The sequence below is a fragment of the Lepidochelys kempii genome, chromosome 1 (genome assembly GCF_965140265.1).
Source record: "Lepidochelys kempii isolate rLepKem1 chromosome 1, rLepKem1.hap2, whole genome shotgun sequence".
In the NCBI taxonomy this organism is placed as follows: Eukaryota; Metazoa; Chordata; order Testudines; family Cheloniidae; genus Lepidochelys; species Lepidochelys kempii.
This window is the reverse complement of record NC_133256.1, coordinates 190,891,027-190,918,285: the sequence shown is the minus strand read 5'-3', so window position 1 is coordinate 190,918,285 and position 27,259 is coordinate 190,891,027. Positions and strand designations below refer to the sequence as shown.

The 27,259-nt window shown below is 41.3% G+C and overlaps 1 protein-coding gene across 1 annotated transcript in view; it reads left to right on the top strand.

The window, feature by feature from the left end:
* The window catches only part of PLCXD2 (phosphatidylinositol specific phospholipase C X domain containing 2), a 34,475-nt gene extending 7,505 nt beyond the window's left edge, over positions 1-26,970 (top strand). The window contains exons 2-4 of the mRNA XM_073306102.1: positions 11,980-12,440; positions 13,907-14,148; positions 19,883-26,970. Coding sequence (XP_073162203.1) covers positions 11,980-12,440; positions 13,907-14,148; positions 19,883-20,045 — 866 coding nt within the window. The 3' untranslated portion in view covers positions 20,046-26,970. The remainder of the gene's footprint in view (positions 1-11,979; positions 12,441-13,906; positions 14,149-19,882) is intronic.
* The last annotated feature ends 289 nt before the right edge of the window (positions 26,971-27,259 follow it).

Sequence of the window (27,259 nt, the reverse complement as noted above, 5' to 3'; positions counted from 1 at the left end):
AGTTGGTTCGTCCAGCCTTCCACACATTGGATCATGGTAATGAGCAAAAGTGATGACTGTTTCGTTCCTTAGATTGGGAGATTCATTGAGTTTGAGTGATACCTTAGACTAGAGAATGAGGCACTAGGGCATTAACTGTGTTCCAGCTAGTATGCTTTGGCTCAGAAAAGTGACATTCTTAGCAGGTAGACTTGGTTTCATAGAAATTACAAATGGGAAAGACCTACTGTGCCCTTAGCCCAATGCCACTGTGATCATTAACTGCAGTATCTTTTTCTATTGCACTGGTAGAATTTTAACCTAAAAATTACATTCCTGATAATTATTTACCTGCTTTCTAAATCAAATTATGGCTTCTCTAGCAGGGATGCTCTTGAGTGCCTCCTAGCAACGGGGGACAGTACCACAGTCATCCTCTCGCCCCTGGTACTCCCTGCAGGCTGCCGATCAACCTTTGTGGGTCTTCAGTGGCTTGGCCTTCTGGCCAACTCACAAAGTCCAAGTGAACCCCTTCCAGGCTATTAAAGAGTCCAATAAATAAACAAGCTATTTTCCCTCGCTAGGGTCTTCAGGCCCTTTGTTCAGGTGCCCAAATAAACTCTATCCCCTTTTAGGGGTTTTTGCCACTTCACCTGTGGCAGGGCAAAACCCAGACCTGCCTACTTCCCAGGTTCCAACTCAGGGACTCTGCACAAGGCAGCCACCTCAAGCCTTCATTGCTATTTCCGTGGGCTTCTTCCTCCCAAGTGCTTCTAGCGCCAACCCTAGCTCAGGGCTGACTCCTCAGGTCCTTGTCTCTTTGCAATCACAGCTGTGTAAATTCAGCGAACCATTAACTCTGTCTAATGGTTGGTCTCCTTTGGCCAGAGCTTTCTTCTTCATGCCCCTGATCCCAGCTAAGAACTGCGTGGCTAAGGCCTGGCAACTCCTTTTATTTGGGCCAGCAGAGCCCTGATTGGCTGTTGCTAGTCCCTCTAGCCCTTGGCAGGCCAGGTCTCTCTACCTTCCAAAATGGTTTCTCCAGAGAGTCCTCTCTCAGCAAACTTGGAGGACCGACCTTTACTGCTCTTTTCCTCACTGCTTCTTCCAGTGGGGTATAGTAGGACTGTGAGGGCCTTATCAGGGATTCACAAAGGCTGAATACACCCCATTACAGATGCACTGGGGTATTAGAGGGAAATCAAAGCCTTTCCCATATAAGTGCATGGAGTAGTCATGATTGTGCTGCAGAAAGAGGATTGGCTAGAAGGGCTGTGCTTGGAATGCACTGGCTACATGGAATTCACAGACGTAGTAACTTCTCGTGATCTCTACCAGGAAAGATGTAACGTCTGCAAGCACCATGTCTTGGGAGGTGTATCTCCTGCCTGGTGTGGCTCGTCCACCCAGAGGAAATATTAAGTCTTGTAATTTTGACACACTTCTAGTGCTACTGCATGCTTTTCTTTCTTTACCGTGCCAAAACTACTCATTAGTAAATTGAACTAAACGTAGTACTCGCTGGAGGCATTGTGCTTGCAGAATGCTGAGGCAGGCATTGTGTTTAGAGATGAGAAGGCAGCTCTTCAGTTACTGGTTTTGAAGGTGTGCCATGGTCCTGCCATGGCTGGTGCATGGGCTGGAGGTGTGCAAGGCTTCGATGTGCCTCAGCCATGTATTTAGTGTTTGGTATGTGTAACGCCTTGGACTTCACTATGACTCTCCTGCTCCTTGAAGTGAAGAAGCATGAGGATTTTGTTTTTCCGCTGTGTTAGGAGGAGAAGACTGTGTGCCTCCTGTCTCAATCCTCTCTACCTTGTACATGCATTCAGGGATAACCAGAGGAGCAAGATCCTGGTTCTAAGCATGTAAAATAACCATAACATGGCTCAGTGCTAATCATAGTGGCAGACTGGGTTGTTCCAAAGACTGATGCTAGGATTTATGCAGCACCTGGAGACTGGTAAAGAATGCTGTTCAAAGGGCTGAGAGAGACAGATCCTAAGAAGCAATACTTTTAGTCAAACTTGATTGCTGAAGGTAGCCTCCAAATTTTATTTCAGGTGTATTGTGGGAGGCCAGGTTAAGGTTAGCGGGCAAGGATAGAACCTAACACACTCGGATCTCAATTCCTGATTAGGAACCATAGGCAGGGTTGGAATCTTTAGAGAGACGCCATTACATAAATAATTACACATACAAAAATACATTAAAAGAACATTCCTAAGATTGCAAACTGAAGCACTCAAAAGGTAGGAGATGGCCGAATTAAGGTCGCTTATGCAACCTTATTTTGCCAGCACTCCTTCCTTCATGTGTATGTATGCTTTCTGATAGCCTTTAAGTGCCAGTTTCTTTGCCCACCCAGTCCCAGCCCTTCTGTCCATCCCCTACCAGTTTCTAGCCTCCCCTGTTCTCCAGGCTCCTATTTCCAGGCTCTTTGCCCAGCTACTCAGTCAGTTTCTCTCTCTCCCCATCTCCAATTCCAATCTCACCAGACTGTCCAACTCTCCCTGCCTCCTCTGCATTCTAATCATGTGATTTCCTCCTCCATGCTGCCTGGATATCTGCAGGGAGATCATTGAGAATACCAGAGAGAGAGGTCCCTGCTCTTAGGTCCAGTGCCTGGGCCCAACTTAGAGCAGCCATTGCATGGACAGTCTGACTCCACCCCTATACTAGCCCTGGATTGGAAGAAGCATGCTCAATCGTTCTGCGGGAATAGCACAAGCTCAGTCCACCCACACAATGGAGTTGTGAGCTGATGGAGCATGTTCAGTGAGAGATTTTAGCTGCTAGAATCTGTCTCTAATAAGCATGTGATTTTTTTTTTAAAAGGCTTATAACTTGGCCCAGTTTCAGGAGATTTTTCACAAGGAGGGCAAAAGGCGCATCCCTGTCAAAAAGGCCATCTCCTGCCAAATTTCAAGGCCCCACTCTAAAGCATGGAGGCACCCAAGTTAAAAGAAAAAGTTTCTGGAATCTTTTAACATGCGCAAAACTATGTATTTTTCCCTAGCTGCATTCTTAGAAGTGGCTGAACAATTTTGGCTGAAATTTTCCAAAAAATGTTCAACCTGATATAGACAACCGAGCCCCAACAATTAAAGTGTGGCAATATTATGAACGGTCTTACAATGGGGAAAGTGTCAAGCAACCTTAATAGGCAATATTACCAGCCCCACATATAATAAAGTGAGTATCTATTACACAGAACATGAAGGGCTGTACTTTGGTTTATTGAATACACAAGAAGCTGCTAAGGAGAAATAGTTTCAAATTCTGAATGTATGAAATCATGAAAAAGAGGTCACAGTTTCATATGCTGCTCACAGAATGAGATGTGCATGACATACCTTAAATGGGTGCAACTGTGCACAACTATTTCAGCACCTCCCAAAGGTGGGTGTAGCCAAGATTATTTTGATGCCTGTGTAATTGCTGACCAAAAGTTGCCTGGGTGACTTGTGTCTTAACTGGCTAAGTGAAATGAAAGTGTTAGTTAAGAGGAAGCCAGGTTAAATTTTTAGGGTGAAAACTTGGAGACAGGTGATTTGGGTTCTGTCTTTGTGACCTGGGGCAAGTCACTTTCTCTGTCAGTTTCCCTATTTCATTTATGAGACCTTTCATGCCCCATGAAAATTTGGCGCCCAAAGAGAAGTGGGTGGCCTTCACTTTGTGGCCCCATGCAAGGAAGGAGCAACTTGAAACTGCAGCGGGTCTCTATAGGAGTCCTCATGGAATAGGCTGCTGACTGAGGGGATCATGTCATTGAATCAGTGCATAGACAGCTGAGCTGGCCACCTGTTGGGTTAAAGTTTGGACTCGTGTGACAGGTGAAGCATATGAGATCGAAAAAAAACTTAAAAATAGCGGATGTAAGGCTAACTTCTTAAATCCCCATTCCTTGGCTTCCTGCCCAACTCAGTGGACATTCACCAAGCAATGATGCATCATCCATTAGAGGAAAATAATCTCGCAGCAGTGATGAAAACCTGATATGAAATGCTGGACACCAGCTTCTGATTAGTAGGTCTTAAAAAGAGCCTTTCCTAGTAGCCAGGGTATTCCATAACTGCTTACTGTGGGGTTTCTTGCACTTTTCTCTATTAGCAGCTAATATTGGCTGCAGTTGGAGACAGGTTATTGGACTAACGGGGCTATTAGTCTGATCCAGTGTGTCAATTCCCATGTTGATGAGACCTTTCTGACTGATTTCAGAGTAGCAGCCGTGTTAGTCTGTATTCGCGAAGAGAAAAGGAGTACTTGTGGCACCTTAGAGACTAACCAATTTATTTGAGCATAAGCTTGAGCTGTAGCCCACGAAAGCTTATGCTCAAATAAATTGGTTAGTCTCTAAGGTGCCACAAGTACTCCTTTTCTCTTTCTGACTGAGTATAAATTAGTGTGTTAAGCTACACAGATTACATGAAGCTTGAAAAATAGGATAGAAAAACTGACAAAAAATGCGTGCTCATGAGAAAGTAGTCAGTGAAAGCGAGGATCTCTGGATCATAACATCACCTCCAGCTTGTCAGTGATGGACACTGCTTTGGTCTAATTGGAAGTCTGAGGCAGGAGGACAGCATTGTTGCTATTAGGAAACACCAGGTGTAAGAAGTCCCCCTGCTAGAAATAATAATCCAAAAAAAAAAAAGTTCAATGCTTCTGCTTTCTCCCACCTTACTTTTCAACTCTGCCTTTATTCTTTTTGGAGGGCAATGGTAAGATGTTATACTAGCTCTTCCTCTCTTTCTGTGGAGCATCAAAACAAGGAGAGGCTGTTTTCCCTGGGCCCTGGGGTGTAGTACCTCCCTTGTAGGCTACCACAAAGTGGCAGAACTGCCTGGAAGGAACTGTGGAACTTCTTAGTGTTGTTATGTATCTGAGGTAGGGCAGACTCTGCCATGCCTGATCATAGCCTGCTGGCCCTCACTGTGTCAGAGCACAAAGTTGGATCAGTGCAGTATCTCTTCATACATGTCCCTTTCCACTGAACAGTGTGGTGACTCAGTGGACAAAATTAATACAGACCAAAGGGTCTCACAAGAGGATGAAAACCTACCTCAACCAGCTCAGAAGTAAGTCTTTGAAAAATCTCCCCTGTGCAAAAACACCTCTTCCAAGTAGTCCAGTGTTTCTTCTCCCCTCCCCCCCCACCCCCCGGCCACACCCCCAATAGGTCTTAACTGTGTCTTAGCCTCTATAGAAATGCAGGTCACATATTGCACGGTCACCCATTGTCTTAGGATGAAAATCAGGTCCCTTGCTCTAAGACCTAACACCTCTTAATAAGTAGTCAGAAGCAGAAAAACCCACCAGCCCAAAATCTCTGCTGGCAACATGGGTCACAAGAGCCATTGGCTGACTCCTGGCGATGGTGCCACTCAGGAATCCCAAAAGCAAGTGTCAGAAGTTGGTGGCTCTTTCAGTACAGATGTCCTGTAGCAATTTATATAAAGACAAGGTTGTCCCCAGAACATTACAGGCTTTCCTCATGAAAGTAAATTCTACTTTCCCTATGTCTCTCTGGAAATAATACTTCCTTGTGTTCAGCATCTCAGGACCCCAAAAAGAGACTTAACTGCAAGGTAAATGGGCACACAGCACCTTAAATGCTATGTGAAACACACTGAAACAAAGAGAGTCAGCATTCATCTTGGTTTCTTTTCAGTAGGGTCCAGACCTTGCAGCATAAGGTATTCCTGACCCGGTAAATAAAAAGCTGTATAACCAAAGTATGTAACAAGCAAGCTCTGGAGAGAATAAGAACCCAGCACCACACACTGCTTAGAAGCATCTTGGGCACAAAGAGCTCTGACTACAGGAAGCAGAAGACGTAAAGCAGCCAACTAATCCCCTATCGGCATAGTTACTGACCACTGCAGACTGTTCCCGGAGGGTCCGTTTAGTAAGAAAGTGCTTTACCTGGTGGTTCCCTAGCAAATGTTTTAGTATATCGGATGATTTCCTAGGGAGAAGGGTTAATTCTATCACAAATTAATCTTCCCCGCCTTCTTTTTCATTCCAACTTCAGTGCTTACTGTTCATTATTTCCCACCACGGAGTGTGGAGAGATGTTACGATCCAGTGTGGAAATCCTGTAGTTTCCTGGCATTTCTGTTTCCGCTATTCTAACTGGGAGTCAGGACGTTATTGGATTTCTCACTTAACTTCACCTGTGAGACAATCTGCCCACAGACAAAGTTGTGAGTTAAAAGTTACTAGTGCTTGGCTGAAGTATTTCTAAATCATAGAATGAACTGGGCTGGTGGGCACAAGTGAGGGACATGGCTTGACCCTAATATTCCCTAGCAACAAAGCTGAGCTTTTTCTGAGTTCCATGCAGGCAAAGGCACTGCCCAGAGTTCACGAACAGGGGAAGATATTAACCACACAGGTACCAAATATTCCATTTTCTCCTCTTGCAATGAAAAGAGCTGATACGCTGGAGAGGCAAGTGGAGTTTTTTCAAACTCTGGCCTAGGCTAACAAGACACAGATACTGTGTTTTCCAAGGAGAATCCAGGGCCAAAAATACTCCAAGATTCAAGTCCTCTGTTCACTCACCAAACGGGTACAACAGTGTTTTTTTGCAAACCACTTCCCTACTGAACCTCAGTCCATGTTTAAGGTCATGTAGCCTCCATGTCCTGCTCTGCTCTGCTGAGACAGCCAGTTGTGGTGGTGGTTTTTGTGATACTACAGCAATACACTAAGTACTAGACCAGGATCACCAAATCAATTTGGCACAGGCCATCCAACAGCTGACAGCCAATAACAATGGACTGGATTTGAGCTGGTGTGGTAGAAAAGAAAGCTAACGTACAGTATTGTGTCTTGGACAACTATTTCTTCAACAACTTTCCCCCCCCCCTAATTATAATACCTTATGCCTGATACTGAAATTACACATTTCTAGGAAGCTTTAAGTTACTAGACTGTATGTTCCCCGTTTAATTGCTGTATTACAATTAACTAAGGAATTTGTTAGAATACTATTCAAAAACAGACATGCTTATCTAGATAGTTCATATGGATCATATCATGGCGATGGCAGTTGTTACCAGGCAAGAGAAGGGGAGGGAGGTAATAAGCAAGTCAAATGTGCTATTCAGTGTGGATTAGTAAAGATGTTTTAAGATGCTAATCTTTTGATTAGAAAATCTGGATTGTTAATGACCTGTATCCAGAAGCCTTTGGGGTTTGTCAGGGGTGCTTCTGTCTCATTCAATATACGTGATGGCCGGCACAAAGCAGAGCTGGCCCTTGCAAAATAGCGGAATATTGTTCTTTCCTTGGCTGCTTCTAGAATAGCTTTTCCATGATGCTCCCAGACCTGTTACTTTTTAAGCCTGATTGGTGTATTTCCAGATGCTTTTGTTTTTTATTGTGTTTTGTGCTGAATCTATATTTTCTTGATTATAAATGGCAAATGTAGTTTAGGTGGAGAGAAAAATCTTGCTCTAAGAAGTTTGGCGTCATTGCAGCTAAGGTAATCCTGGAGTGTAACGCCAGAGTCCACAATTGACATTTTAATGCTGTTAATATGCCGGTGGACCCATTTGTGGACCCAGCCAGCTACACATTGAAATGTTACACATAAAGTTCTTTAATTTTCATACCTTGTATGTCAGCAATGAGAAAAATCCTTCTGCTGATCCAGTCCACTCACCTGAAAATGCAGCACTGTTCCCCTTCAGTATTGTCTGGTGTTTAAGTCCAGCCTAGTTCTAAAAGTCCTGAGAAAAGGGGTTTCCATCACTTATTTAGACTGGTCCACAGCCTAACATATCTCACTGCCGGGAAAACTAGATTAGTAGGGATGACGTTAGATATGCTTTTGTCTAGGGAAGGGTATTTTATATCTCTTTCAGTTTGTTGACAATATATTTTGTACTTTTACATTGGAAGATTTCAAAGGCTTTTGCACACACAGTAATCTTCACAACATCCCTGTTAGGGTAAAGTACAGATTAGTTAAATGACATGCTTGAGGTCACACAGGAAGTCATTAATAGAATAGGACCCAGAATTCTTGCTTCCAGAGACCACGTTCTAACCGTTCTACAATATTCTCTTCTTATCACTCTTATGCAGTAACAAGAAAAATGAATAATTAAAGTCCAGTTCTTGATAACCCACACAAAACAGTGAAAATAAAAATTAAGTCGAAGACAAAATGCCAAATTTTTGTAACGTTACTGCATTCGCTTGATTTGACTAAGTAATTTGACCCCACGATTTTAAGGAACATGAAAAATGTAAGGAAAAAAGTTCCAGATGTGAAGCGAAAAAGCTGCTTCTTAACAACTGAAACAAAGAAAATAGAACAAAAACATTCTTGAATAATGAAAGATAATAAAGGCAATAGATTTAACACACAATTAACTTGGGAATTGGCATAGTCGAAGTGAAAAAGTGTTCATGACTCTACAGTTGCACTTGCTAGGATAAAATTACAAGTGCTATCTATCTATCAGAGTAACAATCTGGTGTCAGGAAGGAATTTGAATGCCCAGGCAGACAGGGGAGGGTGTATAGTTTTCCCTGACGTATCTAACCTTTGATTGTGGAGAGACGGGAATCTGGACTAGAAAGATGATTAAATGGTTTGTTCCAGTATTGTATTTCATAACCTATGCATTCCTATGATTCCAAATTAAGTCTTGACATCTAGGGGGTATTTGGCAATGAGGCTCTCATTAAAGCTGCAGCACCAAAGCAGTTATAATATTGTTGTAATCGGAATACTAACTAACAACATCTGGTGTCACAAAATGCCTCACAAGGAGAGTATTTCTCCAGCACAGTACAGGGGAGGGGTAGTGATTTGAGTTTCAGGAGGCCTGGGTTCTGTTCTCTACTATGCTTCTGGTCTGCAGAAAGACTTTGGGCAAGTCTCTTGTCCTTTTTGTGCCTCATTTTTCCCATCTGTAAAATGGGGATCATAATAATACTTAGCTCCTTAGTACAGCACTTTGAGATCTATAGGTTGAGGTTAGGTATTATTATCCTATTTAATTTTTTTATGTATAAAATAATTTATACTTGAGGGTCTTTTATCCAGTCTCAAAGCATTTACTAGCATTCATTAAGTCATAGACATAGGAACTTTTAACGTAGCGACATGAAAGAACTTCTCTTACTATAGGGAAATCTTCTCCAGTTCACCATCTTAGCTGTTGGGAGAATCCAGTCTCTGAAGCACGTATGGAAAAATCATAAAAAAGTTTTCAATATTTCCTATACTGATTTTTTTTAATTGTGAACATACTTGCCAGCCTTCAACAGAATTTCCTTGTTTAGTAATGTTTTTGTAGGTGTATATGAGTGCTTGCACTGGATTGGATTGGGTTGGATTAGATGCTCCTGTGCTTTATGAAACATGAGGCAACTCCATGTTTACACCTCCATCATGCATGGAGGTAGACTGAAAAACACATAATTCTGATGCCATTACTTATTTCCAGTTATGAGAAACACCCCTTTGTCTTGCACTAGTTGCATTTATCCTGTTAAGTACTGCAATCTGCAATGGGATAAGGGTGTTGTAACTATAAAATATATGATTAGACTTGTGGGGAACAACCTTTCACTCTTCAGGGGATGCAAAGCAAAATAGCTTTGTTTTCTTGAAACTGCAAAATTATGACGTGCCTCTCTTCTCCCTTATTCCACCACGCTGATGGGGGAGGAGAGATTCCTCCCCCTCTTGCACACACACCTGTGTGTGGAGTTACATAATGCAGGGGAACCTCTCACGCTTATTACTGTTGGCGTGCATTGGAATCTTGCAAACTGATGTTTGACTTGTGAACAGTATGTGCTTCCACATGGATTTAATAACCCTAACAAGGTAATCCTGTTGAGATCATAATCTCATTTACAGCTCTGATGCTGCAGCATGACAGGAAACCTATTAGTCTTCAAGTAAGTACACGCACACACACAAGGGATGCTTATCTAATAAATAGGGCACATGAGGGGTCTTTGTAAAAACAAATTTCGAACCTTAATTCAATTTTTACAGAGTACAGGTAGAGAGGAAGGAAAAAAAGAATCAGACAAGGAGATTGTGTAGGAGTATTCAGGGAGATGGCAGGGGAATTTCTGGATTTTCAGGGAGGGGAGAGATGGGAGGTAAGGGGATGTTGGCTGTAATATGCTAGAATATTATGTAGTCTGGTGGAGTCAGCGTATGCTCCCTATATTTCAGCAAAATGGACAGCAGGAGCTGACGGAGCTAGCACTGTAGGGCAGCATCTCCTGAGATTCAGACTGGCAGTCGGAGCAGGGCTATTTGGATGTAGCTTGCTCCTTCAATTCCTGCCCTAAGAGTAGGAATTTCTGTCTCCTCCAGGAAAATGGCTAGTGGGTGAAGCCCAGCAGAGAAGCTGCAAGCTGTTAATTGGGAAAGTAGAAGGAGCCAGGGAGAGGAGAGGCTAGAGCCCCTTAGTTGTTTTCCGGAATGGGACTACCGAGGAAAGATTGTGTCTGCAAATCTCTAGCATGTTGGCCAGGATAGAGCTCCCTGGGATGGATGTTGGAAATCTAGCTAAACCTGGAGTCTTAGCAGACAGACTTCTATCCCCAGTTCTGCTTAATGTTGCCTCTGACTGGGGACTCCAGGGTCTCCTCTAAGGACTACATTCTTGGCCCCACCTCCCTTCAAAGTTACTGCTCCAATTAAGATCATCCTTCCTGCCCTTGGGTGCTTCACACTGCCATCAAGTCAGGACTTCTTCAGGGGCTCCCAGCTACTCTTCTCTTGTATGTCCTGCAAGCAGTAACTAGGGAGACATAATCCACAATGGGCTTTTCTTGATTCTTCCTTACTACTTCTTTTTTGGTACCTTTTTATTAGACGGGTGGAGCTTTATTCATGAGCATTATTTTGTGCATGACTTCCCTGCCAGGTTCCGTCATGTGTCCATAAGGCTGACATCCTGTGTCACAGGCACATTACCATCTCTCGGGCAGATACTGGGCGGGGCAGCAGGATGATGGCTCAGGTGGTCAGGTGATTGATGATGAGAGAGGGACTCTTTCATTTCTTAGTCACCTTCCTGCATTACAAGGTCAGTAGTGACCCAAAGTCATTGCTAATAGAAAGCCTGTGTAGTGGCCTGTTTGAAATTAACTTACTCTCAGTCCTGTTCCTGGAATAGAGGTATCCACACACACAAAACAATATCATTACAACTGACACGACCTGGTCCCTGTCAGTGTTAGCAGAAAGGCCAAGGACTAGCTGAGCATGGAGACAGTTCAGTCATCTGATGCCTGGAAACGACTCATCATGGTCAGAGCGAAGACTCATTGGCAGTGTATTGCAAGGATTTTCACCCAGCCACAGTCTGAGGTCTCTGTCCCATAGGTTAACCAAGAGCTCTGGTGTCTTAGCTTGTTTCCCCACAGTCAAGTGTAATTTTAAGTAACTGTAGAGAGTTATGATAGTAAGGCAAGGAATAAATAGAGAATAAAAAGAGAATCTCGGTTCATTCTAGTGCTCAGTGCTGTCTTCAACAAGCACAAGACCAGATTCAAACCCCTGTGCCAGCACAGTGGAAGCATTGTGAAGGTAGCTTGCTTGTTCCTTTGATGGGCAGAGGAGTGTGAACACAGGAGAGGATAATGGGACAGAGGAGTCTCCTTACTATGGCTATTTATTATTTACATTCTATTAGCATCTAAACTGCATTATGCTAGGAACTGTACAAACACATCTTAAGAGACAGTTGTAACCATAAACTCCCAGACATGAATAGATAAGATAAAAGAAGTGGTCTTCCCATTTTACGGATGGGGGAAACTGAGACTTAAACATGAAGTGGCTTGCCCAAGGTAACACAAGAAGTCCTGTGTCAGAGCCAAGAGATGACCCCAAATCTCCTGAATCCCTGTCCAGACCTTTTTTCCATATAGGCCACATGAAATATTATTTTCAATGCTATAACGTTAAAATGACTAATTTTTTTTTTTTTTTTTTATCTCTAGGATCACATGATTCTTTCAGCTACTGGGTTGATGAGAAATCTCCTGTGGGACCTGATCAAGCCATGGCAATCAAACGTTTGGCTAAAATTTCTTTGGTGAAAAAGCTAATGAAAAAATGGTCAGTGACTCAAAACCTGACCTTCAAAGAGCAGCTGGAAGGTGGGATCCGCTACTTTGATCTGCGTGTATCTTCCAAACCAGGAGAAGTGGGACAGGAGATCTACTTCATACATGGCTTGTTTGGCATCAAAGTATGGGATGGACTGATGGAGATAAACACCTTCCTCACACAGCACCCCAAAGAAGCCATCTTCTTGGATTTCAATCACTTCTATGCCATGGAAGACCAGCACCACATATACCTGATTAACAGGATCCGGGAAGCATTTGGATCAAAACTTTGCACAATGGAATATGTAGAAAATGTGACCTTGCAATATCTTTGGGAGAAGAGTCAGCAGGTGGGGAAAGGACATGTAATGAGTCTAAGCCCAAAATGTTACAATTTGAATTATAAAGAGTGTCTGACTAGGGTTCCAAGCATATTATTATTATTATTTATTTTATTGTATTTTATTTTTTATATTATGGTGGCATCTAGTGGTCAGGGCTCTATTATGCAGGAATTCACAAATAAGCAACAAAGATACAAGCTTGCATATGGTAGTTGATCTTTTGTAAAGTGTTGGCTTGGTGTTTGTGAGGACACATTGTCCTCCAGTAACTAGCCCACACAAACAATAAAAACTTTAATTCTGTAGAAAGCTAATGCATAGTCTCTTATCTCATCTGTGTTTTAGGAGCAACCAGTCTGGGTTCTATCCATGTTAGTGCATGAGTGAGCTTTAGTTGGTGACTATGGTGTCTGTTAATTGCAGCTCTCTAATGTGCAGTCTTGAAGCAAAAGGCTCCCAGGGCTTCCATTTAATTCCAAAACTATAAAGTCATGTGTGTGCAGTCATGCTTTGAGGAATTCCTCTGGGCAAGTCCTCTTCAGTCTGCTTCCAGGATTCTACCTGATTAAGGCAAAGAACCCCTTATCAAATCAGATAATGAAAGGTGTTCTGTTTTAGCTCTCAATAAATCATGTGACACTTTGAAACGAACAGACTGGGATGTAACACTCGGTATCCAGATTTGCTAGAGGTGGCTCTAGATCCATTTTCTTTATAAACTTCTAGGATGTTCAGATCCAGATATAGAAACAAACAGCATGTATCTGCCTTGAAACTCCCTTCTGGCCTGAACTAGAATGCAGAATCCAAACGTAATTTTTAACTCTGGATCTGAAGACCTTTCCCAGATATTCACAGGACTCTCATAAACTGCTACTTCATATGACACCAGGAATAAAACATATCTCAGCTCCAGAAGGCACAGTGCAGGTTATAGCAGACAATGAGATTGGTCTTTGTCTTTGGTGTTCCATCCAGTAAATGGCAGTGGAACGCCAGTATATGAGCCAGCCCAGTATATCACAGCAAGTTAATTTGAATTGAGTTACACAGTATTTTAGTTCCTAACTTGCCACCATCCTTTTCCTGAGATAAAAGTAATTCTGGCAATGCTGTCTGACAAATATTAAGAGTAAAATTAGAGGAATGTTGTTTAAGTAAAACATTTTGGAATGTGATTTCAGTTTCATACTGGAAATTCTCCTTTTTCTCTAGTGACACTTGAAACGCTACACAGTCCTGAATTTGCAACTAATCAAAATGACTTTATCCTTTATGGCAACACTCCAGTGAATTAATTGTATTTAGTGTACTAGTTTAAAGACAGGAGACCATATTCTCACCAGATTATACACAGGTGTATTCAGATTTCAAAGGGACTGCATAGGTATACGTAAGTGCAAAATTTGGTTCCAAAACATCGTGATTCAGTTTAATTTGCATCCTTTTCTATCTTTCTCTCCATTATTTAGGTTCTCATTTTCTACCACTACCCTCTGTATCAGGAATATCCCTTCCTGTGGCCAGGGAATAAAATGCCAGCACCTTGGGCAAACACAACGAACGTGCACAAGCTATTACAGTTCTTAGAGACCACTCTTGGGGAGCGGGCTGAACATGGAACTTTTCATGTTTCTCAAGCTATTCTCACACCCAGGGTCAAAACTATTGCACGGCACCTAATCCGTGGCCTAAAAAATACGCTTGTTCACAGGTAAGGAGTTGTCTTGGTTCCACAGCTCGTTGTTTGAAACTTTTACCTTGAAGTTACAATGAATAAGCAAGTAACTACCAGGCCTGTGCTTGAATTATTAACACCATACCAATAGCTGATTTTTCAGGATATATTGTTACTTATATTTGATGACTGCAAGCATCTCACTCCCTGCAGTTAAGCTAAAACATAAACCATCCCTTTATGTGTAAATACCCACAGAGAACATGTTGTTAGGGTTCAAATTTAGAGGATTGATGAGATATCAAATAAGGCTCAGCCAGCTTTATTAGTCGAAGACCATACAGCACAACACACCAGGGAAGGGGTTAATACTTTACCAATCCAATCTGGGAAGCAGTGTCTCACAGCAGTCAATCTGCTCCGGAAGTATGGACTCACTTCGCTCATATAATGCCCTTGTTTACGACAAAAGTAGGGTACACCCAGTTCTGACCAGTTTCTTATCTTGTTTTGAACTTAGTTTTCAGACCTCATATCAACCATCCTTATTCCTCAGTACCAGCACCTGGTGCAACTTGGTAGGCCTTAACAAAACATGCATCTGATTCCTGACAGCTCCTACATACACCCAAGGACAGAGTTCATACACACTACTAATACAATTTATTTTAGCATAAGTACAAAGGATGCTGGGGAAACGGTTCATGATTTATATATCAAGCATAAGTGCAAAGCTTTTTATTCATTTGGCTGACAAAATGCAAGACCAAATTCATGTTCTTTTGTGAGCAGAGAGCAATTTGAAGTGGTGTCTCTAGAGAAAATAAGTACCCTCAACTCTTCTTGATTTAAAGTGAGAAGGAAAAACAAGCTTATCTCTAACATGAAAATCAGATTTCATTTTCTGTGGACTAAAATCTGCTCTGGGTTATATGCATACCAACCTCAGTGATTTCCATAACACTTGCACACTCATAGGACAAGATTTGGCCTTAAATGTGTCTTGCTTCTCCAGACCAAAAAAAAAAGAGGGAGATGAATAATAGGAGGGAGATGAATACAGTTTTAATTGTGGCTACATGGTTTATCCATAAATAAGATAACTAATAAAGGGCCTGTTCTTGAAAATTGCTGCACCCTTGTAACTCATAATAACTTAAACGGCGGGTACCGGGCCCCTCATCTCCCAGGATCAGACCCAAATGATTCTGCTGTGTGATATTAACATTGTGTAGCCTATATTGATCAGCAGGGCCCATGTACCCCCTGGAGTGCCCTCGCGGACCTGTTTGAGAAACGCTGATTTAGATAATGACATTGAGAGTACACTTATGAAGTTCGGAGATGATACCAAACTGGGTGGGATTGCAACTGCTTTGGAAGATAGGATTAAAATTCAAAATGCTCTGGACAAACTGGAGAAATGGTCTGAAGTAAATAGGGTGAAATTCAGTAAGGACAAATGCAAAGTACTCCGTCTGGGAAGGAACAATCAATTGCGCACCTACAAAATGGGAAATGACTGCTAGGAAGGAGTACTGTGGAAAGGGATCTGGGGGTCATAATGGATCACAAACTAAATATAGTCAACAGTGTAACATTGTTGGGGGAAAAAAAAAGGTAAACATAATTCTGTGATGGATTAGCAGGAGTGTTGTAAGCAAGACATGGGAAGTAATTCCTCTGCTCTACTCCACACTGATACAGCCTTAACTGGAGTATTGTGCCCAGTTCTGCACGCCACATTTCAGGAAAGAGGTGGACAAATTGGAGAAAGTCCAGAGGAGAGCAACAAAAATGATTAACGGTCTAGAAAACATGACCTATCGGGAAAGATTGAAAAAATTGGCTTTGTTCAGTCTGGGGAAGAGAAGACTGCGGGGGGACTTAACAGTTTTCAAGTACATAAAAGGTGGTTTGAAAGAGGAGAGAGAAAAAAATTATTCTAGTTAATCTCTGTGGATAGGACAAGAAGCAATGGGCTTAAATTGCAGCAAGGGAAGTTTAGGTTGCACATTAGGAAAAACTTCCTAGCTATCAGGGTGGTTAAGCACTGGAATAAATTGCCCAGGGAGGTTGTGGAATCTCCATAATTATAAGTATTTTAGAATAGGTTAGACAAACACCTGTCAGGGATGGTCTAGATCAGGGGTGGGCAAACTTTTTGGCCTGAAGGCCACATTGGGGAATAGAAATTGTATGGTGGGCCATGAATGTTCACAAAATTGGGGTTGGGGTGCAGGATGGGGTAAGGGCTCTGGTTGGGGGTGCAGGCTCTGGGGTGGGGTTGGGGAAGAGGAGTTTGGGGTGTAGGAGGGTGCTGTGGGCTAGGACCGAGGGGTTCAGAGGGTGGGAGGGGAATCAGGGCTAGGGTAGGGGTGCGGGAAGGGGTGAAGGTTCCGTCTGAGGGTGTGGGCTCTGGGGGTGCAGGAGCTTGTGGGCTGGCTTAAAAAGTAGTTTGCCCACTCCTGGTCTAGATAATACTTAGTCCTGCCTTGAGTGCAAGGGACTGGACTAGAAAACCTCTTGAGGCCCCTTCCATTCCTACAATTCTGTGATTCTATTTCTTAAAAACCCTCCTCAAAGGCTTTTTCTTAAAAACCCTCCTCTATTATGTGGAATCTAAAACATCCACATAATAGAAATTCTGAAGTTCCTTTGGTTGAAGTTAGGACGTGGAGTTCCAGTCTCTTGCCTCTCCACAGAATTTAGTCTGACGGAATAATGTCTAAAGCCAAATAATGAAATAATGTTAGTATACAAGTAATCTGATCCAAATATTTTGAACCTCCTCTGTTTTCCAAGATTGCAGTTTGGTTTTTGTACATTAAACACTAGATGGTGCTAAAATGCTTTCTTTAAGAGTATGTGTAGCACTGTCAGACCCAGGATATTAGAGAGACAAGGTGGGTGAGATAATATCTTTAAGATTAAGAAACAATTTGAAATTTGTATAGCTTTACTCCTGAAAACACATGACACTTAAAAAAACAAGTTGGGTGAGTGATATCTTTTCTTGGACCAACCTTTGTTGGTGAGAGAGAAAAGTTTTCGAGCTTACACAGAGCTCTTCTTCAGGTCTGGGAAACTTACTCAGAGTGTCGCAAGTACATACAAGGTGGAACATATGAGAGCATAGTGATTGTCAGGTTTCACCCACGTACTTGCTACTGTGGCATTTCATGCACTGGATGAGGTACACCATGTATTGTGATAGGCACGTGTAGGACCCATGGATCTTGAAAGGTGTGTTGTCTCTTGAATGAACTCGCACAGGAAAATGATAAAAGACAAAAACATCACATCACCTATGGGTGAACACTTTTCACAAAAAGGACGAGCCTGGGAGCTTAAATTCATAACTTTGCTTGACACTAAAAATCATATCACAACAACCTATAACCCACCAACAAACACCGCCACCCCAGCTGTTTCTCCTTCCTTTGCCTCCCTATGACTAGAGGGGTAACAAGCCACTTCACCTTCAGTGGTCCCTTGAGCGTCAACTACTTGTGCTAAACAATCTGTTCCATCTTCTATTTAGCTGTGACATTCTGAGTACGTTTCCCAGACCTGAAGAAGACCTCTGGCTTAGTCTACACTACAGACTAAAGTTGGTATAACTGTCCCCCTCTCACGTTGACATCGTGCTGTCTCCACCAGTTCAATTGAATGATGTCAACATGAGAGCTTCTCCCGGTGACATAGCTGCCACCTCTCAGGGAGGTGGAGTACGTGCGCTGATGGGAGAAAACCCCCCACCCTCATCATAGGTAGTGTCTTCACTAAGGCAACAAAATAAAACCACCTCCGGTCTACACTGGCACTTTTGTCGTTAAAACTTTCGTTGCTCAGGGGTGTGGAAAAACATGCCCTGAATGGTAAAACGTTTTAACGACTAAAAGTGCCAGTGCAGACCGGAGGTGGTTTTATTTTGCTGCCATTGTAAGGTGCACAGTGTAGACAACCTCCGTGCTACAGCCGTGCAGCTGCATCCGTACATCTGCACCACTGCAGCGCTGTATGTCAAGACAAGCCCTCTGTGTAAGCGCGAAAGCTTGTCTTTCCCACCAACAGAAGTTGGTCCAAGAAAAGATATCACCTCACCCACCTTGCTTTTTTAAGAGAGGCATGTGTTTTAAGGAATAAAGCTCTACAAATTTAAAATTGTTTCTTAATCTTAACTGAAGATACTTAATAGAGTGTTTAATTCGCATGGATACAATGTGGTTCTTCTATAGTATATATTAAATGTGCATATTATAAGAATGTCTCAAAACTCACATGACCCTTCTCATCCTCAAAACACTTCACAAACATCAGTAAGTTAATTTTCAAATCATTTCCAGGAGCTTTAATAATGTCTGTTTCATGTGGAGCAAATCCCTCCTTAAAACTAGTTACTTCCCTGAGGCCTTCCAACAATAATTCAAATATTAAAATCTGTTCCAACAATAATTCAAAAATAGATCCATAACGTGTCATCAGGTTTTAAGCACAACTTTCTAAGGAAGTCACTGAGACGTTCTGCTTAAACACTGAAGGCTTGAAATGATATACAGTTAAAAACAGAGTCCAGATACTTCACAAGTTAAAGCTTGCTTGCAGCCACATGCACAGTGTTTAGACACAGTTGAATGGGAACTGCCTATTCTGTACATTCAATTTGGCTGTACAACTTTGTATGGACCTCTGCCTTCTGATTCTGATAATGCTGGCTCTAAACATGAGTATTAAACCATTAAGTTCTAACTAATGGGGAAGAAACATTTGAAATTAATCAATAATGATTTACAAATGACTGGCTTTTCATGAGAATAACTACTCTTTTGCCTTTATCTCTTTCTTTTTTTTTTTACTGATAACTTCCTTTGTGGGTTGTTATTTTTATTCTCGGGATTGCTAGCGCCAAGGGGCAGACAGCTTGTCTTTCTATCTGCTTGTAAAACAACAGGCACACTATGGCCCTCATAGGATTAGTTACTTCTGTCTTTTGCCTGTGGAAACCTCATTGCTGTAGTGTTAGAGGAGAACAAAAACTTCTGCAAACCCTTGGTTCAAGTTCTTTTCAAGGAATGACTGGAAATATTTTCACTTCTTAGTAATCCAAATCATTTCATTCATCTCTAATTATTATGATTTAAGTAATAACGCAAAACCTATTGCTATGAATTAAGCCTCCAGATTGGTATATACTCAGACAAAACAAGAACAAAGAAACCATTGCAGGACCTTAAATTCTGAGGTCCTAATTGTTCAATGAAGTCCTGAAGAATCCTATACATAATGACAGGTTTCAGAGTAGCAGCCGTGTCAGTCTGTATCCATAAAAAGAAAAGGAGTACTTGTGGCACCTTAGAGACTAACATTTTTATTAGCGCATAAGATGAAGTGAGCTGTAGCTCACGAAAGCTTATGCTCTAATAAATTTGTTAGTCTCTAAGGTGCCACAAGTACTCCTTTTCTTTTTAAGAATCCTATAGTATGTCTTGTAAGAGCAGTGGTTTGCATGGGTGATTTTGGCCAATATTTCTATTCCCCACCATTTGCCCCAAAATGGTTGTGCAATGTGCTGTTTTCTGCCACCCTTCTCCCCAGAGGTGGTTGCATTTTAAGGATGCAGTATATATTTAGTTTGCTACTTTGGGGTTAAAAGATACTGTGCAAACATGCTATTCATAGACAAAATGTTACATGTAGAGCAAAATCAAGGTGCTTCCATACCAGTGTGTTATATTGGTTAACATATTTATCCCTCTTTTTTCTTTAGGAACCTGCCTATGATTTTGAACTGGGTAAAGAGACAGAAGCCAGGCGTTATGGGCGTTAACATAATTACATCAGACTTTGTGGAGCTGGTTGACTTTGCTGCCACTGTTATTGCATTAAATGACCTCCTTTTAGAAGGGCACCGAGTTGTGACTAAATCCTGACTGTTCTATCACTCTAAGATCAGCGCTCATCCACTGAGAGGAGGATTTAGAGTCTTTCATCCATGTCAACAGCTTTCAATTTAGGTGTTTTAGGTTTTGTTTCTTAAAAAACAAAACCCAGTTTCTGAGGAAAACGTGCTGAAAATCATTCACATCAGGATCCATTGCTGCATTGATCTGACCTGAACACTAAGCAGTGTCCGAGTGCCGCTGACTCTGTTATGCACACATCTGCTGCAGTACAGCAAGTTGTTGTCTGCCTGGCAGTAGGAGGCCGGACGCTACATCAGATGTAACCAACTGGCAGCGGTGTCTTCCCCGGCAACTAGACTCCCTGTGGGTGTTCATCTTGTGCGTCAGGCTAAGAATTGGTGTTGATCCTCGGGAGCAGTTCTACCAGACCAGCCAAAAACGATCCTCCACTTTGCTACATAACTCAGAGCTGTGCTGGTCTCAGCTACCAGTTGCTATTGTATCTCTTATGCCGTACTGGAAGCTACCTCAGAGGGAAGCTTTTACACTGTGTTCAGTGGTTTAAATAGAGATGAGCCCGAGGTGCGGAGATTGGATTTAAACTTATAACTCTCAGGGGCTTTTGACTCCAAAATTTTGTTTTCAGTCTCTCTCTTATTTTAAGGGACTTCCATTAGAGCAGGATGCAGATGCACTTTACTTAAGTTTGGGGAAAAAAAATCTGTTGAGTTTTCTTGAAAGGTTGTGGGTGGGAGGAAGCTCTGCACAAAAGGCTGCTATGTGCACATTAGTTACACAGCAGGCTTTGTTCATTGTATGTAGCTTTGAGACACAGTGTAGCAAACTGTAAAATGAAGTTTAGTCAAAACTTCGGTGGTTTCATTCGTGTGGACCTTACCTCCTACCTCAATTTCAATTCACTTGGTTTTTCATTCCCTAGGCTTCATTGGGGGGTAGGGGGGGCCGCAAAAATTGCTATTTTTTGTTTGGCATCTGGTCGTTTTTCACATCATTTTGTGCCCAAAAACTTGAACCTACCCAAGTTTGCTCAAAATGCACCCTAAAGTCACTGTGAGGTTTGTAGCTTACTTGAGACATTGAGTTCCTAACCTGCGTTTCCTCTGCGAGGCAAATTGGGATGCAGGGAGTGGAGAGGTGGGAATAACTGATAGAATTCTCTCAAGCTGTACCCACTTGTGATGGCAGAATAAGATGCCACTCACAAATTGTGCTGATCCTCATTACACGATCATACATGTTTTTTTAATTGTTTGTTTTGATCGGCAGCAAAATGTTGCCAATATTTATTTTTAAATTATGTTTCAGCATTGACACTCCACTGATGAATTAGGGAAAGTTAACAGATTTGAGAGGAGACATCTCAGGCCCTCTGTTGAGTCAGGCAGACATCACTGGATAAATTCGCACTCAGCTCATAATGTAAAGGTTATCTTTTGAGCCATGAGGGCTAGAGACATTTGAAAATGAAGGATTAGATTCTAGAGCAACAGGGAAATGTGTTGGCTCACGAGCTCACTCTGTAATGAAAACTTTGAACAATTCAACTGAACATTGAGGGCTCTGTTAGCACACTTCATGTTAAGAGTAACGACTTTCCATTGGCAGTAGACTAGAAACCCTGAGGTTTGGGCATTAAGTAGCAACGGGCAAAGCTTTCATTATGGCCACAGTAGTACTCTACTTATGCACAAAAACGTGCTGCTTTCAAGACAAATCCAGACAAATAAAACAGCTGGAGGGTTGGGTGATTCTATGATGGTACATCGCAAAGTTTGTATCTTCACATTGTTGCATTGTCAGGGCATGTTAATCTACAGCAGTGGTTCTCAACAGGGGTACATGTACCGCTAGGGGTACACAGAGGTCTTTCAGGGGCCACATCAACTCATCTAGATATTTGCCTAGTGTTACAACCGGCTACATAAAAAGCACTATCAATGTCAGTACAGACTAAAATTTCATACAGACAATGATTTGTTTATACTGCTCTATATACTATACCCTGAAATGTAAATACAATATTTATATCCCAATTGATTTATTTTATAATTATATGGTAAAAATGAGAAAGCAAGCAATTCTTCAGTAGCAGTGTGCTGTGTGACACTTTTGTATTTTTATGTCTGATTTTGTAAGCAAGTAGTTTTTAAGTGAGGTGTAACTTGGGGGTACGCAAGACAAATCAGACTCCTGAAAGAGGTACAGTAGTCTGGAAAGCTTAAGACTCAAGCCTCTGATCTACAGTTCAAAACATTGTGTAATTATGTTACATCATAGCATGAGGAGGTTACTCTTTTGCAGCACTGATGTCCAAAATAAATTCAGCACTTTGATTATCCCATGAAGCTAATGCACTCTTACAGTCTTTCCGAGTGTTAAGACTTAAGTTTATTTTGTTTATAAGAAAAGTGATTGTTTTTACAAACAGTTTAGGAAAAAATTATCAACCTGACCATCCCCTCAACCTCTGGCTCCCTCACCCAGTCGGATAGTAGCTGCAGCTTTTTCCATGCTGTTTCTCCCATGGTGGTGGCTCTATACTTAATGCCCTAAACCACATAGAGTTGGGTTCACCTAGAGGTTTGCAAACCTTCCACATGGGAACTTTGGTCAAGTTCTTAACAAGCTTTAATATGATTTATCTGTTTGTGTTGCATGGTTTTAATTAGTGCTGTTCAAAATGTTTTTTCCAGCTAAACCTTTCTTATGAAAAACTGAAAGGTTGACTTTTTGTGTCTTCCCCCGCCGCCCACTATCACCATGTCTTTTTCCTCATTTTCTAGTGGGAAAAAAAGTGAGAGAAGATGGCGTAAATATTTTTTTTAAAACAAAATCCACAAATTTAAGGTTTTGTTTAGCTAAAACAATTGCACAAATAGTTCAAACAAAATAAATATTTTGTTTCCTTTAAGTGTTTTGTAGAAAATATGTCTTTTGACCAGCCCTATTTTTAATGCCAAGTCATGTGCAGAATGATGGCTTCAACTGAGTTTCACTTAGAGATTTGAATTTTGCAGCTAGCCCAAATTCTCTTGTAGATCAAGTCAAAACCCCACAATCAGAGCAAACTTTGGGGTCTATACTTTGTGGCTTATGCCCACTTCTAGATATAGAGATTGTCTGAGCACAGAACTCAAAGCAAAACTCATGCAGGGTGAATGCAAATGAAACAGGAATGAAGAAAATATTTGCATGATCACTAAATGACTGAATTACATATAGGCAGCGTTTAAATTCTCAGAGTATTTCCCAGAGGCTCTTCTCCCCCCCCTCCCCCACCCCCTCTTCCCAACTCCCATTCCCCTCCCCACATGCTATAAAAACTCCAAGGGGGTTTCAAAATACTTACCAGAGCTCTGGTCTGGACAGCTCTGGCTGAATTTAAGCACTGCACACAAGCATATGTATAATCTTGTATTTGTGTTAGTTCTTAATCTACTAATCTGTTGTACTGTATGTAACTACCTCAAAAGAGAATTATCAGGCTTAGATAGGTAATATTTTTATAGAGTATTCAAAGTAATGGATCTGTGTTGTTAGCCCTCCTAATGTATTTATTTAAATAGAAAAGTGGATGGTGGGAACCAAAGGTTCTGTTTGTTTGTTTTTAATGTATTCAAGAAACTTTTGGATTTATGTGCTATTGGCTGCTCTGTGTTGACATACAGGGTACGAAGCACTACTGAGAGTGTAGGCATAAGGATGGTAGCATGGCAAAAAGAAACTTTAAATGGAAAATTATTTGAATCCATGGTGATAGAAATGTCACTAATATCTGGCTGATGTTTGGCCCTGTGTGGAGGGATTGGGTGGTTTCCAGGGGATAGGTCTTCATGTGGTAAAACCCACTATCACAGCTGACAGTAAACCCTTGGCTGAACACTGAGACTGCCTCTCTGGAAGTGGGTTGAGGCATGCTGGTGGGGCAGTGTGAGGGAAGCCTGCACCCCCGTTGCCCGTGTTGTGTATGTGTTTTAGTGGGTATATAGCTGTCAAGTACAGGGCTGCATCTTTTCTAATCCTGCATCTTTACAAAGCACTAACATTCACTTGTAAAAAGGTAAAACATCAGCATGATCACAAGAGAACTGCTGCGAAAGCTGCCACCATGACGACAGTGTGGGTGCTCAGGGAGCAGCCGAGCGCAGAAAAGAAGCTCCACAAGGCTGTGTGTGCATGTTTGTGCATAAGTCTTCCATTAACTACCTTATTATTTCAATCACTTCATGCCCTGAACTGGGTTGTGAAAGTTCATTGCAAACAATGGAGAGGCAGCGGCACAAAGGGACTGAATAGTGTTTTGTGTTTGACTTATTCTTCTGTTCAGAACTATGTATAAAAAGTTTCATAGAATGTTACTGGCAGCTGTGCGGGGTATAATATTTCAATGAAATGCAGTTTTTAAAGAATAAGAATCTGTGTAACAAAACCATCAAAAGCAATGCACTTGTACATAGATAGACATATTATTATCACTGTCTTCATGAGGTGAGACTTATTAAGTCAAAGTTTATTAACTTGTTTAAGACATAGGTCACCTCTCTCCTGGCATTTCCTGATGGCGCAGACCACCTCCCTATTAACATGCCTGAAGCATTGACAGCATTTACATATAAGGAAAAGAAATATTATGAAAGTATATATTTTAGATTCTTCTGAAAGGGGGTCCACAAGTGGAAACAAGGAGAGTTAGCGCCATGGGATTAACTAGCTCTTGCAGACCCACCAATGTTCCATGGCCCACAGTTTGGGAACAACTGCCCTAAATCATTCGTGGCTGTGTCACTCAGGGGTTACTCATAAAGACAGATGCAATGTTAGTCACAGACAATAGGCACCTGGGATGTCACACCTCAGGCACTTTATTAATGTGTCAGAGTGTGTACATATTAGAGATGGGCCTGAGTAGCAAAGCTAAAGGATGTTTTGGATCCAGGATTTTGGTTTGGCCCATAATAGAGACTGGATCTGGGCCTAGATCCAAAGTTGGATTTTCTTCCTGTCTAGTGTTGTCATGTATTTATTTTCTATACATATGTGTGTTACAGGTAGGGATAGCCTATACATGTTGTAACAAACAGGAGACACTTTTGTTAGTGTGTAACTATAGGACTTAGTTTGGTAATAGACTACAAATGAAAATTGATAGGAGAGTGTGTTGTGTGGTGTATTAGAATCAGACTTGTCACCTTGCTATACAGAATGTATATTTCTATTTATTTTTACTGAGCCTCAGGTATCGAAATATGAGTTTACTCTTTCTTGTCCTAATTCAACCAAAAACTTTTACCAAGGGATCAGTCCCCGAGGCAAAAGTTAGGGCAATTTTGAGTGGAGTTTTTAGCAGGAACAGATGAACTGATTTGGACAAAATAAGAAATAACCTAAAACTTTACCCAAAATTTGAACTCAGTTAAAACTTGTTTGGTTGGGGTTTTTTTGGGAGGGGAAGAAGAAGAAGGAAATTCTCATTTCTGTCTTTTCTGGTTTGGGTGAGAAGTGAAATACTGTACAGTAATCTGGTTTCAGAATAGCAGCCGTATTAGTCTGTATCCGCAAAAAGAAAAGGAGGACTTGCAGCATTCAATGAAGTGAGCTGTAGCTCACGAAAGCTTATGCTCAAATAAATTTGTTAGTCTCTAAGGTGCCACAAGTCCTCCTTTTCTTTGTTCAGTAATCTGACAATCTAAACCTGAAAGTGTTGGAAATCTGAGAAACTTTTGTGCTTGTGAGATTCCCAGCCCTATTTTCAGACAAATGAAATGTGCATAAGACTATTAAATGCTTACACCACTTAGTCCTGCCTCCTTCCAGGCCTCCATTTCCCCTTATTTAAGCCCCCTTCTGTTGCATGGTCGTTATTTACAGAATTTGGCTGTTGACAAGAGGGTTGTGTTAACTTCTGTCTCAAATTAGTTATCACTAGGGGGCATGTAAGAGCAATGAAAAATGTATTTCTCTTCAGAGACTGAGCCTGGCATCTGTGATGCTGTATGAAGGGTCAAGGAAGTGGGCAGCTATATTCACTGAGCAACTGGGCCTGCCTGCAAATTCTGATTTACTTTAAAAAAACGGCAGAACATGATACATGCTATACGATTAGTCAAACAGAAATGAAGGTTTTCCTCATAAATCTAGAGCATAGTATACAGAATTGTGTACTTTAATACCTTTCAGTGATGCCCTAGGACTATTAGCTCCCTGTTTTAGCTCCCTATTAGCTCCCTATTTTAACTCCCTACCACGCTGAGAAAGAAGAGATTTGGGGGGGAGGGGAGGGAGAAGTACACGTATTAAGCTATCCACACATATTCAGCTATCCACACATATTCACATATTTTGACAGAAAATATAGATAGACCTTAGGGACCAGACCAGTAACATAAACTTCAGAACAATCTAGTGAAATTGTGTACTGTATTTTATCCATTGTCATTGTGCTTCTCTTATTTATTGTCAGCCTTCTGATATATTTCTTTGCTGTCTGCATCTCTCTGAAATTGAACTGCTACATTTTCTGTCTTATTAAAAACAATATATTATGGAACATTCAAGTATTGTTTGTGTCTAACAGGGATACTTTTGGCAGAGCCTGGATTCTGCTTGGTGTAAAATGCATTTTCTAGTCATTTTTTGTAAATATATTTTGTTTAAATCTTCCAAGAAAAAAATAATTATTTCATTCTTTTCTTCTGTGACTGTTTTATGCAATTTCTCTTCTCCTTCTCTTTTGGCACCATGGACCTTACCCATCTGCCTAATTCAATCGTGTGTGTTGTAAAACCACTAATGCCTCATTTTAACTGAGCAAATAAATTTTGGGCTGACAGCTGTTTTTGTTTTTTTTTTTTAATTTTACTCAAAAATTATCATTGTTGGATTGGAGGTTTTACCCTGAAAATAAACTTTGGCAACTTCATCTTGTTGTTAATCTTACTGTGTGGCCAGTGTAGTTTATTATGTTGACCCACAAGAGATCAAGCTTTGAATCAATTTTCTGAGTTTTGATTGCTTTGTTTGGTGTGTTTTGTTTGGGATTGCTTTTTTTTTTTTTTGCACGAAATGATATAAAGATTTTAGTTTCCTAGCTTCCTTTTATATAAAATATTCATGTAAGATAAGCAGAAAACAACCCAAGTGATTTCAGAGGCCTGTGTATTAGATGTGCTGTACCACATTATCTACCAGTAATTAGCTGGTCATTATTGAAAACACAATAC